General features: G+C 61.9%; 7 protein-coding genes across 7 annotated transcripts; 4 read left to right on the forward strand and 3 right to left on the reverse strand.

The window, feature by feature from the left end:
• Positions 1-2: 2 nt before the first annotated feature.
• On the reverse strand, positions 3-862 carry Snrnp27 (U4/U6U5 small nuclear ribonucleoprotein; the record flags this gene model as incomplete). Its single annotated transcript, XM_062772269.1, has 4 exons — positions 3-116; positions 165-277; positions 316-684; positions 754-862. The coding sequence occupies 4 exons, from the start codon at positions 860-862 to the stop codon at positions 3-5; spliced, it is 705 nt and encodes a 234-aa protein (XP_062628253.1).
• A 241-nt stretch (positions 863-1,103) lies between these two features.
• Positions 1,104-3,551, forward strand: THO1 (THO complex subunit 1; the record flags this gene model as incomplete). The annotated part of the gene is made up of 5 exons (XM_062772270.1): positions 1,104-1,373; positions 1,413-2,480; positions 2,540-2,751; positions 2,794-2,908; positions 2,955-3,551. The coding sequence occupies 5 exons, from the start codon at positions 1,104-1,106 to the stop codon at positions 3,507-3,509; spliced, it is 2,220 nt and encodes a 739-aa protein (XP_062628254.1). The 3' UTR covers positions 3,510-3,551.
• A 493-nt stretch (positions 3,552-4,044) lies between these two features.
• On the forward strand, positions 4,045-5,718 carry oac1 (Mitochondrial oxaloacetate transport protein). Its single transcript, XM_062772271.1, has 6 exons — positions 4,045-4,179; positions 4,352-4,549; positions 4,751-4,861; positions 4,951-5,132; positions 5,182-5,304; positions 5,354-5,718. The coding sequence occupies exons 1-6, from the start codon at positions 4,059-4,061 to the stop codon at positions 5,621-5,623; spliced, it is 1,005 nt and encodes a 334-aa protein (XP_062628255.1). The 5' UTR covers positions 4,045-4,058; the 3' UTR covers positions 5,624-5,718.
• Upf1 (Regulator of nonsense transcripts 1) lies at positions 5,704-9,707 on the reverse strand. Its single transcript, XM_062772272.1, has 10 exons — positions 9,578-9,707; positions 9,237-9,493; positions 9,153-9,189; positions 8,975-9,113; positions 8,853-8,934; positions 8,556-8,810; positions 8,209-8,516; positions 8,005-8,171; positions 6,645-7,964; positions 5,704-6,606 (listed from the first exon to the last, which is right to left on the reverse strand). Exons 1-10 carry the CDS (start codon positions 9,611-9,613, stop codon positions 5,923-5,925), a joined length of 3,285 nt encoding a protein of 1,094 aa, XP_062628256.1. The 5' UTR covers positions 9,614-9,707; the 3' UTR covers positions 5,704-5,922.
• A 220-nt stretch (positions 9,708-9,927) lies between these two features.
• atp12 (Protein atp12, mitochondrial) lies at positions 9,928-12,665 on the forward strand. Its single transcript, XM_062772273.1, has 7 exons — positions 9,928-10,130; positions 10,182-10,390; positions 10,426-10,526; positions 10,571-10,908; positions 10,961-11,462; positions 11,510-11,614; positions 11,647-12,665. Exons 1-5 carry the CDS (start codon positions 9,950-9,952, stop codon positions 11,029-11,031), a joined length of 900 nt encoding a protein of 299 aa, XP_062628257.1. The 5' UTR covers positions 9,928-9,949; the 3' UTR covers positions 11,032-11,462; positions 11,510-11,614; positions 11,647-12,665.
• On the reverse strand, positions 11,168-12,499 carry SPCC965.09 (putative nitrilase; the record flags this gene model as incomplete). The annotated part of the gene is made up of 4 exons (XM_062772274.1): positions 11,168-11,462; positions 11,510-11,609; positions 11,645-12,062; positions 12,278-12,499. 4 exons carry the CDS (start codon positions 12,497-12,499, stop codon positions 11,168-11,170), a joined length of 1,035 nt encoding a protein of 344 aa, XP_062628258.1.
• A 223-nt stretch (positions 12,666-12,888) lies between the features above and the next one.
• Abhd12 (Monoacylglycerol lipase ABHD12) lies at positions 12,889-14,643 on the forward strand. The gene is made up of 11 exons (XM_062772275.1): positions 12,889-12,932; positions 12,997-13,128; positions 13,184-13,257; positions 13,296-13,362; positions 13,455-13,569; positions 13,643-13,707; positions 13,753-13,964; positions 14,003-14,066; positions 14,100-14,161; positions 14,196-14,248; positions 14,289-14,643. The coding sequence occupies exons 1-11, from the start codon at positions 12,922-12,924 to the stop codon at positions 14,562-14,564; spliced, it is 1,131 nt and encodes a 376-aa protein (XP_062628259.1). The 5' UTR covers positions 12,889-12,921; the 3' UTR covers positions 14,565-14,643.

A 14,643-nucleotide genomic window follows, 5' to 3' on the forward strand; every position in this document is an offset into this window, starting at 1 on the left:
GTCTAGATCTTGTCGAGCGCGCGGTTGAAACCGCCGCGACGGTTCATGTACTGACGCCAAGTGCGCTTCTTGTGCGTCTTTGCCCCCGAGACGTCGTTACCTTCGACCTCTTGGCCCTGCGGTGTGTCAGCTGCGTCTTGGCCGCCCCAGCCAACCCAGCTCACCTTACTCGTCCCGAAGCCGCCAAAGCCCATCATGGACGCCATAGCGGCCGTCTCGTCGTCCATCTCCTCGCCCTCGGGCACCGGCGTCGCGTCGGCCGACTCGTCCTTCTCTTCTGTCCGTCAGCTGTTTGCACACACCCGCGCCACTCACCCTCCGGCACGATCCGGCTCCCGTCCGCAGCGTACTTGATGCCGGCGGCACGCTCCTCCTCTCGCCTGCGACGGCCCTCCTCGATCGCACGGCGGTCGAGCGGGCGGTCGGCGTCGCGGCCGCCACCGTAGCTACGGCCACCGTCGCGCCCGTTCCGGTCATACCCCCGCGGCCCGTCGCGGTCGTACCTCCCGCCTCCGCCGCTGCGCTCGTACCCGCGCTCGCGGTCATCGTCGCGCCCATAGCCTGCGCGGTGCGGCGGCGGATCACGCTCGCCGCGAGGGGGCCCGTCGCGATATCCTCCACGCGATGAACGCTCGCGCGGGTCAGGGCGGTCGTACCGCTCGCTCCGGTCGGCACGATCACGGTCTGCGGCGTCAGCTTGGAGCGTGCAAAGGAGGAAGCCAACACCCGTGAGGGCTCGAAGGACGAACCCACCTCGGTCGTCGTACCGCCGACCAGGGGACCGGCTGCGGTCGCGCGCGTCCCGGTCGTGCGGGTATCCTCCTCTTCCAGAGCCGCGCGGCTCGTCGCGGTATGATGACATTGTGGTGGGGTTGTGGTCGTGGACGGAACAGAGCAAAGTCGAAATGTCAGTGGTGTTGTTGTCGCCGTTGTGTAAAGTGGTGGCCAATTTCAGTCGCGGTGTAATGGCGTTCAAATGCGTTTAGAGGGATTAGGAAAAATCTAATCACGTGCCGACACGGCCAACGATCCACCGAAACAATGATGTGCCGAAAGAACAACCAACTCGATCAACTCGCTTTCTCTCCATTTACATCGACACCATGGCGAGCCTGTACACGACTCTCGCGGACGGCCTGTCCTCCCTCGCGACGGCCTCCTGGGAGACACGCACGCCGCTGCTGAGCGCCGCGACTGGCCCGGGACCACTCGCGCCCCTCGACCCCGCCGAGCTGCGCGCCGAGGTGGAGAAAGTCTGGGCGGCGGCTGGGGGCGGCGAGTCGAGCTCTGGCGGGCGGCGGCTCGACGTCGTGCGCAGCACGCTGGACCTTGTTGGTCGGGACGTGGCTGAGCGGCCGGTCGTTGACGGCTTGGTGAGTAGCGAGGCAGGCATGGTTGTTGACCTCCTCTAGCTGCCTGAACCGCTCGAAACCGACGACGACGACACCAAACGCGCATTCCAGACCGCACTCCAGGACCGCCTCGACATCGCGCTCACGCTCTACGAGGTCGCGTACGACGCACTCGCCTCGCCCGCGCTCGAGCCCGGCGCAGTCTTCATCCCGCTCCTCGAGGACTTTGTCGAGCTGCTCTCTGTCGCGACGTGGCGCCAGCTGTTCGGATACCTCGAGACGCGCTCAAAGCGGTTCTCGAAGAACATGCCCTCGTCCAAGGGCAAGGCGCTGCCCCTCCTCCGCACCATCAACGCCTTCTTACGCTTCCTGTCCCACACCCCCGAGGACCTGATGCTCCGCGGCCGCGTGCAGCTGTTCGCTGCGGCGGTCATCCCGATCGCGGACAAGAGCGCGATTAACATGCGCGGAGAGTACAGCGCCATCCAGACTACGTGGGAGGAGAGCGATCCCCAGGGCGATGTCGAGATGGCTGAGGCGGGTGACGGTGGCGCCGCCGCAAACGACGACGAGAAACCCAAGGCCGAGCCCAACTTCTACTCCACACTCTGGTCCCTCCAGGGGTACTTTGCGTACCCGCCATCACTTGACGGCCCAGCTGTGGGCGACCCAACACAAACCGCGTTCGAGCAGTTCCGCGCCAAGACCGAGTTTGTGCTCTCGCGGCTGTATGAGCAAACAAAGAGAGAGCGTGTGTTACGAGGCAAGGACGACGGTTCGGCACCCGCGACGGTCGTGAAGAGCGGTACCAGCGCCGACGACTTCTACCCGCGCTACCTCACCGCCAAGAGTCTCCTCGAGTACGAGATTGCCGACCAGTCGTTCCGCCGCCAGATCCTCGTGCAGTACTTTATCCTGTTCCAGTTCCTGCTCAACTTCAACCCCGCGAGCGCAAGCAAGCAGCAGTTTACGGGCGGCATGCCCAAGACGTTTGTGATTGACGGCGACAATCTCGAGTGGACCAGGAACACAGCATTCGGTATCCGTGATGAGCTCTCGCGCATGTCCGCCGACGGGTACGAGTTCTTCAACACCATGGCCATTCTCATGGAGCGGGAAAGACGTTATGTGAGTGGCGGTGGGACGGCAGGGGTGTGCAGCGTTGTGCAGATTTACTAACCCCCCAGGCCCTATGGAAGAACGAAGGATGCCCAGAGGCAGAGTGGGAGATCAAGCCCGTCGACCCCCAGGAGGTCGAGGACGCCGCGAAGAAGTGGGAGGAGCACGTGGAGCCGATGCGCAGGTGGCCTCATCGCCTCGGCACACCGGCGCTCACTCGTGTCTGGGACCTGGGGTTCAAGAGCATGGACAATTTCCGGGAGACGGCGAGGAAGAATCCGTTAGTTGCCAAACATCCACGCAGCATCAACTGACGCCGCAGCCGTCCTGACGTGTTTGAGCTTGAAGAAGAGCTCAGCAGGATTGAGATGGACGAGGAGGACGACAAGGCGATGGGCAGGGAGCCGTCCGCGGCGGAAGCCGAGGTCATTGCCGAGGTGCGTCGCTTGCAGTTGGTGGAGGGACAGTTCTGACCCATTGCAGAAGAAGCAGACTGTCAAGTGGATGGCCTTCCGCCAGGCTCGTAGGCTGTACCCTGCCGAGGTTGCCAAGCTCGGCAACGCCGTCGGTGCCGACCGCGACCTGCACCAGCTGGTCAAGCTGATCCGCGAGCGCGAGGCGGCCGCGTCGGCAGCGCGCCAGGCGCCAGGCCACGATTCGGTGCCACCTGAAGAGGCACATGAAGAAGGCGACGGGGTCGACCCGGTTGCCGAGGAAGAAGTCGAGGGTGCGGACACACCAGCCGAGGGTGGTGAGGAGGCGGCCGATGGCGAGGCCAAGGGCGATGAGGAGGCTGATCTCGAGGTCAAGGAGGAGGACGCCGAGGCTAAGGTCAATGGCGAGAGTCACGAGGCAAGCCAGGCTGCAAGTCCTGAGAAGGAGCAAGAGCAGGGGAACGGACATGCCGAGGGCGACGCCGAGGCGATGGCCGTCGACCCGGCGCCGGAGGAGCAGCCTGCCGTCGAAGCCGTCGCTGTCACCCCGCCTGAGCCAACAGCCGCTCCCATCATCGACGCCGACATGGCCGAGGCGGAGTAGGTATCGCGGGGACCCGCCGTCATCATCATGCATTACTATCGGTAGAGTGTGGGGTTGAGGAAGTTAGTACCCGGGCCGGCCGTCTTGGCTGATAGGCGCTTGGCTGACGTCAAGTGGGTGGGGGTGGGGGGAGTCGGGTATCGAGCGGAACTGGTGGACGTCGGAGCTTGGTCGTGTGGTCGTGGGGGATCGGCGTCGCGCTGTACTCTGAACCAGTGTCCGCCACTCCGCCACAGTGATCTCAGCGCATACATGGCACGCAGTGCCGCCGCACCGTCCTCCCGAATCCACAGCGCCGCGAGCCGCGACGCCGCCCCGCAATCCGAACAATGCGGCTCGTCGAGCGTCATGACCTCGGCGTAATCCGAATCGCACTATCCGGTCCCCTCCAATACCACGCGAGTCGTGTTCCGGGCCGATCAATCACAATCAGCTGTTGCTGACTTTTCGGCGGGGCCGTTGCCGACGCCCGCCGCGCCGTGGGGCGACTGTCATCACGGCCGGTCGTCTGTTTACTTTGCATTACCCAAACCACCACCACCCCGTCCGATGTCTGCAGCTGCCGCCCCCGCCGCTGCCGCCGCCGCCGCAGCGGCGCCGCAAAAGCCCCTGTCCCTGCTCGAGAGCTTCATGTGTGGTGGTCTGGCTGGGTGCGCCGCGGTGACTGTTAGTGAGTGGACCGACGCCAGCGCGTCGCCGGCGCCGCAGGCGCTGGCGGCGACGGCGGGGGTGCACCTTTCTCGCACGAGCAGAGCACGAGCTGACACCTGCCCTCTCTTTGCCCTTACCTTGCCTCCGCCTCGACTCTCGCCCCCCGCCCGCTCGCTCCGCCGCGTGCGCAGCCAACATCCCCGAAACGATGAAGACGCGCCTGCAGCTCCAAGGCGAGCTGGCCAAGGCCGACGCCAACGCGCCCAAGGTGTACAAGAACGTCTTTGACGTGTTCAAGAAGACGTGGGCGAACGAGGGCATCAAGGGCTTGCAGAGGGGCTTGATGCCCGCGTACGGGTACCAGATCCTGCTCAACGGATCGAGGTTGGGTGAGTCGGAGAAGATGGCGATCGTGGTCGTGGTGGTGGCGACGGCGATGGTGGTGGCGATGGCGACGTGGCGACTGGCAGCGCCAATGTGCCCGAGAGCTATTCTTGCTGCCCGACGCTTCGGTGCCGGCCATCGTCGACCACGCAGCCGCCATTCGGAGCCGCGCGCAGCTCGCAGCACGCACACTAACGCCGCCGCAGGCTTCTACGAGCCCGTCCGCCACACGCTGAACCGCGCGCTGGGGTACAAGCCCGAAGAGGTGGTGTGGTACACTTCGATCACTGCGGGCAGTATTACGGGCTGTATTGGAGGTGAGTCGCGAGGCCGCGAGTGGGGCAGGCCGAGTCGCAAGCCTTGCTGCCCGCGCGCTCCCTTCGGTCGCGTGCTAAACCCGCCTCAGCGACCCTCGGCTCGCCCCTCTTCCTCATCAAGGCCCGCATGCAGGCGTACTCGCCCGTCCTCCCCGTCGGCGCGCAGCACAACTACAAGAACGGCTTTGATGCGCTCCGGACAATTGTCAAGGCTGACGGCGTGCCCGGCCTGTGGCGCGGTGTTTCGGCTGCCATTTTGAGGACTGTCTGTGTGGGTATCTAGCTGCTCGAGGGGGTTCGTACCAGCTAACACGCACCAGGGCTCCGCTGTCCAGCTCCCGTCGTACAACTACGCAAAGGACGTGTTCACACGGTACGGCCTCCTCGACCCCAACTCGTTCTGGATGTACCTCGCTGCGTCGGGCGTGTCGGGTGTCGTTGTTGTGAGTGGCAGTGTGGAAGAGAGGCCAGCATGTCGCTAACACCACCCAGTGCGCCGCTATGCAGCCCGCCGACACAGTCCTCACCCGCATGTACAACCAGCCCACGATTAAGGACCCCGTGACGGGCAAGACGCGCGGCGCGCTCTACACCAACCCCATCGACTGTCTGTGGAAGACGGCCCAGGCCGAGGGCATCAAGGGCTGGTACAAGGGCACCACGGCCCACTTCCTCCGTATCGCGCCACACACCGTCATCACCCTCGTCGCAAACGAGCTCATCACAAAGGAGTACAAGAAGTACATTCGGAGAGCAGACTAGATGCGTCGTGTGAGTCGTGGACTTGCGTCCACGCGGATACCTTGTATGATTTCAATACTCAATACTCAATTGCATCTTGTCCTTGTACACAAAAAGGAGCCAGGGCAGAGATACAAGCGGGCGGGGCGGCGAGGGAGACGGGAGCTGCGGCGCGGCCGTGGTGGTGGCCGAGCGACGCTGTCTCGTGAGAACAGCAGCCCTCTGGCAGAGTGCGTCACGACGGACGTGCTCGCCATGCCCATGGTCGGAGGAGACCACCGTTGAGTGGCAGAAACGGAACGATAGCGCGCTACTGGCAACTAGAAATCAGTCACGCCAGCCTGGCTAGGGGCAATAGACTGCGTGTCGTCGTCACCAGCCTTGTAGCCGTAGGCGTACGACGAGACGGCGTCCGAGGGCGCAATCGAACCAATCGACAGCTTGCGGGGTCCGCCAAGGCCGAGCTGCTTCTTGTCACCAAGGCCGAATCCACCGCCGACGGAGGGACCAGGAGGGAGGCGGTCGTATTGCGAGTAGGCAATGCTCGACGCACGCGACGACATGGGCGCGAGCGCATGGCCTGGTGCTAAGCTGCCCGTGGTCGACTCGGCCGGCTGCTGAGAAATCACCGAGGAGGCGTAGCCAGAGTAGGTTATCTTCTTGCCGCCACCGGCACCGGGGAACGGCTGGGCAGACAGGGGGAAGCTCTGCGTCAGAGCCTGCGAGACAACAGACTGGGCATCGGGAGGCACGTAGGTGATCGTGTCGTGCGTGCGGTAGTAGGCGGCGTCGAAGCGACTTGGCGCTGGTGCTGGTGCACGACCGGGCTTGTCAAGGTAGTCGTTGGCCGGCGTCTCGAAGCGGCGGAAGGGGTCGAGTGCACGCGCAAGCGACTTCTTCGGCTTGCTGAACTGCATCATACAAGGCTGGAGGTTGCTGAGCGGGCCCTCGACAAAGCACGACTTCTCCTTGAAGTGGGTGAGGAGGTAGAGCCAGAGAGGGTGCTGCGGAGTTAGCTCTGCTCAAGTTGATGGTAACTCACCTTGCTCAACACCTTGGGGTTACCCAGAATCACCACGCCATACTTGGCACGAGTAAGGGCCACATTCAGACGACGCGGGTCGTTGAGGAAACCAATGCCCTGGTGCTCGTTGGAGCGAACACACGACAGGATAATGTAGTCCTTCTCACGACCCTGGAAAGCGTCGACACTGGCCACCTCCACCTCCTTGTACAGGTCCTTCTTGAGGGAACCGTGCAGCTGCATATACGACGCGACGTACGACCTCTGGCCTTCGTAAGGAGTGATGACACCGATTTGCGAGGGCAGGACACCGGACTTGAAAAACTTGGTGACCATCTTCTCGACGTTGGAAGCCTCGGTACGGTTGAGGAACGAAGTACCACTGGATGAAATCTCCTCTGTGCCCATGTTCTGGTGGAAGAACATGGGCGTGTCGCTGACGGGCCAGGGGAAGTCGACACTCTTGCGGAGACGCTCAGGAGCGGTAACACCGTTCTGGAGAGTACCCTCGTAGAACATGTTGGAGGGGAACTCGGAGAGGCAGGGGTGCATTCGGTACTGCACCTGCAGACGAATGGGGCGGTTGCCGAGGATGACCAGGCGCTCGAACAGCGACTGTGAGAGACCAGCGCGGGCGGCCTTCTTGTTCATGATGACAGGACCGAGCTGCTGGTGGTCTCCGACGAGCACTGCCTGCTTGCAGCCCATGACGAGCGGGATCATACACTCTGGCTCGGCGGCTTGGGTGGCCTCGTCGATCAGCACAGTGCGGAACTTGAACTTGGCCAGACGAGGGTCGCCAGCACCAACACAGGTCGTGCAGATGACGTCAGCCGCGTTGAGGATGTCCTTCTCGGCGGCGCGAACCAGCGACTTGTACTTGCGCTCGTCACTCTGACTCAGCTCGCCTTGGTCGTTGCGCAGCTGGATGAGCTTCTGCAGCTCAGGACGAGTGTCGTTCTTGGCCACCTGGTTGTGGAGCGAAAGGAAGGCGACCGACGAGTCGAGAGCCTCACGCGACTTGGCAGCAAGACGAACAACCTTGAGGCCCGTCTTGTGGATCTTCTCACACAAGTGATCGACCGCGACGTTGGACGGCGCACAGACGAGAACCTGTCCCGGGTTCATCTTGGCAAGGTGGTACACGATCGAGGCCGACGTGACAGTCTTTCCGGTACCAGGAGGACCCTGGATAAGACTGAGGGGCTTCTGCAGCACTGCCTTGACTGCGGCCATCTGCGAGTGGTTGAGCTCGGGGAGGTGTGGAGCTGTGAAGCGTTTGGGCATCTGTGTGCGGAGAACCTGGGGCTCCAGTTCGTGGCCGAGGAGCTTGTGGTACTGTGTGTGTCAGTGTGGGGCTCGAGAGCTGCATGCTTACAATGTAGCCCGACACACTCTTCTCATCGATGGCAAACGTCTTCATGGCCGCCTGCATGCGATCAAAGCTGGTGGCCTTCCACACAAAGTCGACGGCGAAGCCATGGGTGCAGTCGGTGGGGACGTTGTCGGATCGCTTCAGCTCCAGACAGATCTCGTCAGAGATATCTGCGTGCGTCAGCTCGAATCAAGATGATTAGCTTACTGTTTGGAACCTTTATGACACTGCCGGCACCCTCCCACAACTTGTCGTTGTCGCCTCCAAGGGTAGCCCAGCCCTTCATTCCGGCGCCGACAAGCTTGAGTCTGAGCTCGTCGCCGACGGCCAAGCGCACTTCGCCGCTCTCCAGCTTGGGCATGGAGAACCAAGCGAGTCGCTTTTGGTTGAGACCCATGTCCCAACGAACAATGATGTCGGTCTCTCCCTGCGATTCCTTCATGCGCTTGTCGTAGTCGGCTTCGATCTTGACCAGTGGGCCGAAGATGTTCTGGTACTGGTACGCGTCCTCGTATCTGTGCATGGGTCAGAAACAATCCGATCACCTTACCCACCGTAACAGAATAGGCTGCATCTCCTCCTCGGTCGCCTGCGCCTCGGCGTGCTCGAGACGGGCATTGGGGTTGTCGCGCCACATCTCCTCGAGCTTGGCGATCTGAGCCATGGATATTTGCCTGGCGCGCAGCTGCTCAGCCTCGGAGGGGACCTTGACGAGCCACGACAGGAACGAGCGGTCGTCGATGATCGCTGACCACTGGGACGTGTCCCAGTTGATGTCACGAGAGCTGGTGAGAGCTGCGCAAGGTTGGCTGGGGAGTCAGAGTTGTCCACACGGAGCATTTTCAACTCACCGACACAGCAGCACGACGACGGTATCGCTCTTGGCGGGAATGAAGCCCAGAAGGAAGACATTCTTGCTGCCACAGTTGTAACCTGGACTTGTTAGTTGACGGCTGTGTACTCGGCAACTCACATTCTGGAGTCGTCTCGCCAAGCGCCGAGTCCTTGTGGAGGATGACCTCCTTGTGCTTGGCCTTGACCAGGTGGTTGACGATATGTGACGCCGACGTGTTGCCACGCGAGTTACAGAACCACTTGTTGCACTGAATACACTGGGTGGGTGAGCACAACAACGGGGCTGACGAACCCACCTTGACAACACACTGGGGGTTGTGGATGCCACAATAACTGGGGTGTTGGTCAGCTGCTGCCTCGCACCAATCGCAGCTACCCACCTGCACGCGTGCTCAATGCCGTAGCCGAGTGGGACCTCCTCCTCGCGAAACTCGTCCAGCAGCGCGGGGTCGTACTCGTCTCCGTAGGCGTGGGCGCCGTTCTGATGGCGCGAGGTGAGCGACATTTCGTCAAAGCCGCGCTCGAGGCCAGACCCGTTGCGCGCTGCGTGCTGTCCGGGGACGTCGAGGATCTGTTCTGTCAAGGCGCTCGGTGCGGCCGAGTACATTGATGTGGTATCATCCTGGTCGAGGCCATACTGGGTAGTAGCGTGAGTCACGGATCCGAGGTGGCGAGCGGGGTAACGGGCCGCGGGGGGCAATGAACAAACGCGACGACCTACTTGGGAAGCACCTTCAAAGGTGGTGAATGGGTCCATGGTAGCGGTATGTGCCGCTACCTCGTGTGTATTGCTCGAGGTGGGTATATGGTGCAAGGAAAGAGTAGAGTGCAAAGTGTTGTTGTTGTTGCTGACCGAGTGCAAAGTGACTCGCTCGCAGCAAAACGCAGCGGCCAAGTCGAGTGGACGACCAGCCAAAGGTGGTGCGGCTTTGCTTCTGTGCAGCTTCGGCCCCGCCGGAATCTAATCTTTCTAATGGGAATGCTAAATGGTTTACACTTCCGACAACCAAAGACAAAGTGGAGGTCGTGACTGTCCGGAATTTCCGTACGCTTCTTTCACCTCGTCTCCATTCTCCCCCTCAAAACGTCAACAATGGCCTCGATCGCTCGCACCGCGCTCAACACGGGACTGCGCGCCGGCCGCGTCGGCGGCCCGTCGACTCTGCGCGCCGCCGCTCCCCGCGCCGCTGTGCCCTTCGTGCGCTCCATTGTCTCTGGCACCGCGCGCCTCGACGCAGAGGTGCACGCCGGCGCGCCTCTGACGCAGACTAACCGTGAGTACGGAGGTGGCTTTGTCCCTATGATCACCTGTACTCACTCTCCAGGTGCCGAGATCACCCTGCGCCGTTTCTGGAAGAACGCCCACATCAAGGAGGACGACGGAGGATACCTCGTCACCCTCGACCACCGTAACCTCAAGACGCCGGGCGGCACCAAGCTCGTCGTGCCCGCCAACAGGAGGCTACTGGCGATTCTCATCGCCAACGAGTGGGAGAACCAGGAGCAGGTGCTCAAGCAGCACGCTCTGCCTCTGGTGAGCTACTGCTTTCTTCGAGAGCTGACATTCAGACATCCCTCGCTTCTCGTGCCATCGACGGCCTCTCTGACCCCCAGACCCGCGAGGCTGTCATCGACTCATTGCTGTCCTACCTCGAGACAGACACCATTTGGTTAGCTGGCTAATTCCTGCCATAGGACGCAGCTGACGCCTCAGCTACCCCGACGAGGCCCCCGAAGCCCTTGTCCGCCTCCAAAAGGAGCACTGGGACCCGCTCTTCAAGTGGCTCAAGGACACGTACGGCGTGACGCTCAACCTCGCCGAGGGCTTCAGCCCCGCGCAGCAGGACCCTGCGACCATCGAGAAGCTGCGCAGCGTCATCGAGGGCTTTGACATTTGGGAGCTGGCGGCGTTCGAGCGCGCCGTGTACGCGACCAAGAGCTTTGTCATTGCTCTTGCGCTGGTGACTGGCCGCATCTCGGCCAATGAGGCGGCACAGGCCAGCCACGTCGAGGTCGCTTCGCAGATTGAGCGATGGGGAGAGGTTGAGGACAGTGAGTGCTGCTGAATTGTCGCTGCTGGGAAGCCGTATCTCACACTCTTCAGCCCACGACGTCGATCACCAGGACATCCGCCGCGCGCTCGGCAGCGTGGCCACCCTCCTCGCCAAGGTGTAATTGGTAGTAGATGCAACAAATAGACGCATGCCTTGAGCTGGACGCGAATCACTTCAGACTAGCTAGCGGATCCGACGTCGCCTTTTGACCATGAAACGGAGACTGCCAATGAAACTGAACTGCCACAACCGATCACCTAAGCCACCTTGTTGCGGCTGGCGTCCTCGCGAATCTTGTACAGGTCACGGCCGTCGTTGAGCACGTCAATGTCGACCTCGACCAGCCTGACGCCAACCTCGCTCTTGGGGAATCCGCCAACACGGCCACGGAGCGGCGCCCACACGGCCGAGCCGCCCATGAAGCCCTCCTCGGCGGGGCCTCCGGCGTTGCTCAGCACCCAGACGGTCTCAGTCTCAAACGAGCGCGCATACGACAAAGCCGAGAGCACCGACGTCTCGTAGTCGTCTGGGTGGGGGTGGCGCGAGACGTGGCTAAATGCGTCAGCGGATCTCGGTTAGACACCAGCCACGATACGCACGGCTCGCTGTCGGTGGCGGTCCAGTACGTTGGCGCGAACACGATGCTGACGCCCTGGTCGACGAGCTTCTGGGCCGCAAGGGGGTGCGAGACGTCCCAGCCTGGGGTAAGCTAGTGAACAGCGCCTTCAGCTTACAGATGAGCATGCCGGCCTTGCCCCACTTGGTGTCAAACGCCTTGTTCTGCTTGCCACCAGGGGTGAGGTACAGGCGCTCGGGGTGCCAGAGGTTCTGCTTGACGTACTCGCCGACGACGTTTCCGTTCTCGTCGATAAAGAAGGCCGTGTTGCTCAGCACGGGGCGCGCATTGTCCTCGACCGTGGCGGGGTGCTGCTCGAGCCACTTGGCCCACTCGAGCTGCGCGGGCGTAATCTTGCCCGGGTTGGTGTTGGCGTGCAGGTGCTCGAATGGAGATCCCGAGGGGAACGCGGCGTGGGAAAAGGCCGCCGACTCGGGGAGCACGCCGTGCACGATCGTGCCGACAATGCTGATGTGGTGCTGCTTGGCCAGCGTCTGAAGGAACGACGTGAGGTGCGTCGAGGGGAACGTGAGGTACTGGGGAGAGTGTCAGCTTGTGCCAACAGGAGAGCTGTCGCCCGGGGGCTTCCTCCTCTTCCTCGCCTTCCTCATCTTCCTCTCGCTCGACTCTCAGGTCGTCTGCTGCGCTAGCCGGTCTGCCCTCCCCACCTATAGCGGCACGCCGGCGCCACAAGCAACAGCCCTGGCACCGGCCTGCTCGCCCTCCTCCTCATCCGCCCGTTGCCACCCACCTGGCGTCCCTCGTTGACAATGCCCTGCAAAAAGTACTCGGGGAAGCAGACGACGTCCGCGCCGAGCTTTGCGGCCTCGGCGACACGGGCCGACACATCAATCAGGTTCTGGTCGAGGGTAGGGAACGGGGTTGTTGTGTGCGGCTTTTCGAGCTTTGCCGGTCCCTCGTCTGCCGACTGGACATATGTCTGGGCGATGGCAATCTTGATCGTGTTGGGCATTGTGGTGGTGATGTCGGTATGGGTGGTTTGTTCTTTGTCACTTGCTCGTCGAGCCGCCCTTATATCTCGACTGTCGTCCCTGTCGTCCGTGTTACCGTCGGCTAGATGTCCTCTCTCTTGCTGCGGGGCACAGGGCACAGCGAAGGGCGGGCGGCGGTTGATGCGGACTCGGAGTCGGTGACCCAAGGCTGCCTGCCAGTGCGATGATTATATTGGGCAGCTCATTTACAAACTCGACTTGGCTGGGATAAGCGCTAAGCGAAGGTGTGGAGACCCCAGATAAGCGCCGGGACACGCGCCCGGGCACCGAACCCAGAACCGGGCTAGGCGCCCGTAACTTTGAAGTCTGGGCAAGGCAACAACAAGAACATGTCGTCACACCTTCATTGCCTTAGCACTCCCCTCGCACACTCGTACCACAGATGCAACCCAGGTGCGTACAGATATCAAGGGCCAGTCGCAAGCTCCGACCTCACCATCCCCACTTACACACACAGGATACGTCTCCAAACAATGTCGTCGGCAGCGACAGACCGCGCGTTAAAGGTCTGCGCGTTCATCCCGCTCATGCTCGTCGTCCTGTACTGTCTCATCGTCTTCATGTCCACCCTCACCACGGTACAGCGCGAGTAAGTTGGGCCATAGGCACGGGGAATACCACGCACACACTGACACTGTGGCCAGGTTCCTTTTCCTCCACCGGCTCAAGATCCCAACATGGAAAAAGTTCCACGAGCCAGAGTACTACGGCCTTGCACGTGGGTGGCGCAGTTGGTGTCGGTGCTCATGCTCGCAGCCTTCAAGACACGAAACTTCAAGCTCGAGACACCGGACGGCGAGACGCTCGGCGCGTGGCACGTGTTGTGAGTGTGGTGGTAAGGGTTGTGGCGAGTGGCCACTGGCACCCACCGGTCACAATGCTGCCGTCATCATCACCACTCACCCCACTCTGCAGGCCTCAAGGCGTATATGTCGAGCAGGAGCCCTTCCCTCCGCGCAAGCGTCTCCTCGACAGCGTCTTTGACGATGCATTTGGCCACCGGCCCACCATCATCTACTTTCACGGAAACGTACGTCTACGTGTGCTCGGAGCGGCCGCCACCGCTCGTCGTACTCTATCTGCTGTGCTCATTCCGCCACCAGGCCGCCACCCGGGCCCAGCCCCACCGAGTCCGGGGGTACATGGAGATGTCTGGACGACTGAACTGGTAAGGGCGGTGCAACGTGCACTGTACGGCGTCTGACGCGCGCAGCAACGTCGTGGCGGTCGACTACAGAGGGTTCGCCGACTCGTCAGGAACGCCGTCCCAGGCCGGCGTGATCATCGACGCTAGGACCACATGGGACTGGGTGGCGAAGAAGGTCAAGGCAGCCGGTGGCGACCCAGCGAGGAACATTATCCTGTGTGGGCATAGTCTCGGGACGGGCATCACGTCGGCTTTGGCGGAGCGGCTTGCGGCGGAGGGTAGGTGGGCCTCCTGGGTGTTTGCTGACCTGCGACAGGAACGTTCCCCCGGGCCATCATCCTCATCGCGCCGTTCTCCTCTGTCGTTGACCTAGTCGACTCGTAAGTGCACCGAGCGATCAAGCCTAACCCCAGCTTCTACCTCTTTGGCTTCTTCCCCATCTTCCATCCTCTAAAGGCGGTACCACGGATCAAAGGTGGGTTGGCTTGTCCACGTGAACTAACCCTCAGAATACATCCGGTCGAGCTGGGCCGACCCGTTCGAATCCAAGGTGTCGCTGGTGGTAGGTGCTACCTAGATGAATGCGACCTACTCACACCCAGTCCACCGCGTCACCCATGCTCCTCCTGCACACGCTCAACGACGGCGTCATCCCGAGCTCCCACTCGGAAACCATCTTCAACGTCATGCTCGAGCGCAATGGCACACAGCACAGGCCGCAGGTCGAGCAGACAGAGTACGAGGGATGGGGTACCCTCAAGGTAGCGTACCCCAACGGCCTGCCGCTCATCAAGTGGGAGGGCAAGTATGGCGGGCACAACGACCTCGGCTGGGCCGAGGGCACGTTTGATCTCATGGCGTGGGTGGCGGATTTGTAGGACGTGTAGTACAACGTGCAGTAGGGTGTGAACAACGTGTAGTAGAGTGTAATCCGACGTAGATGTTACTAGACCTAAT

This window comes from Vanrija pseudolonga, chromosome 4 (assembly GCF_020906515.1).
Source record: "Vanrija pseudolonga chromosome 4, complete sequence".
NCBI lineage: Eukaryota > Fungi > Basidiomycota > Tremellomycetes > Trichosporonales > Trichosporonaceae > Vanrija > Vanrija pseudolonga.

Coding starts and splice junctions, on each gene's coding strand:
- oac1 (XM_062772271.1), top strand. CDS start 4,059: ATGTCTGCAGCTGCCGCCCCCGCCGCTGCCGCCGCCGCCGCAGCGGCG. Junction 4,180..4,351: donor GTGCGCCGCGGTGACTGTTA/GTGAGTGGACCG, acceptor CCGCGTGCGCAG/CCAACATCCCCGAAACGATG. Junction 5,133..5,181: donor CCATTTTGAGGACTGTCTGT/GTGGGTATCTAG, acceptor AACACGCACCAG/GGCTCCGCTGTCCAGCTCCC.
- Upf1 (XM_062772272.1), bottom strand. CDS start 9,613: ATGGACCCATTCACCACCTTTGAAGGTGCTTCCCAA. Junction 9,494..9,577: donor CCTTTGAAGGTGCTTCCCAA/GTAGGTCGTCGC, acceptor GCTACTACCCAG/TATGGCCTCGACCAGGATGA. Junction 9,190..9,236: donor GGCATTGAGCACGCGTGCAG/GTGGGTAGCTGC, acceptor CCAACACCCCAG/TTATTGTGGCATCCACAACC.
- atp12 (XM_062772273.1), top strand. CDS start 9,950: ATGGCCTCGATCGCTCGCACCGCGCTCAACACGGGACTGCGCGCCGGC. Junction 10,391..10,425: donor AGCAGCACGCTCTGCCTCTG/GTGAGCTACTGC, acceptor GCTGACATTCAG/ACATCCCTCGCTTCTCGTGC. Junction 10,527..10,570: donor CTCGAGACAGACACCATTTG/GTTAGCTGGCTA, acceptor CTGACGCCTCAG/CTACCCCGACGAGGCCCCCG.
- Abhd12 (XM_062772275.1), top strand. Junction 13,708..13,752: donor ATGTCTGGACGACTGAACTG/GTAAGGGCGGTG, acceptor TGACGCGCGCAG/CAACGTCGTGGCGGTCGACT. Junction 14,249..14,288: donor AATCCAAGGTGTCGCTGGTG/GTAGGTGCTACC, acceptor ACTCACACCCAG/TCCACCGCGTCACCCATGCT.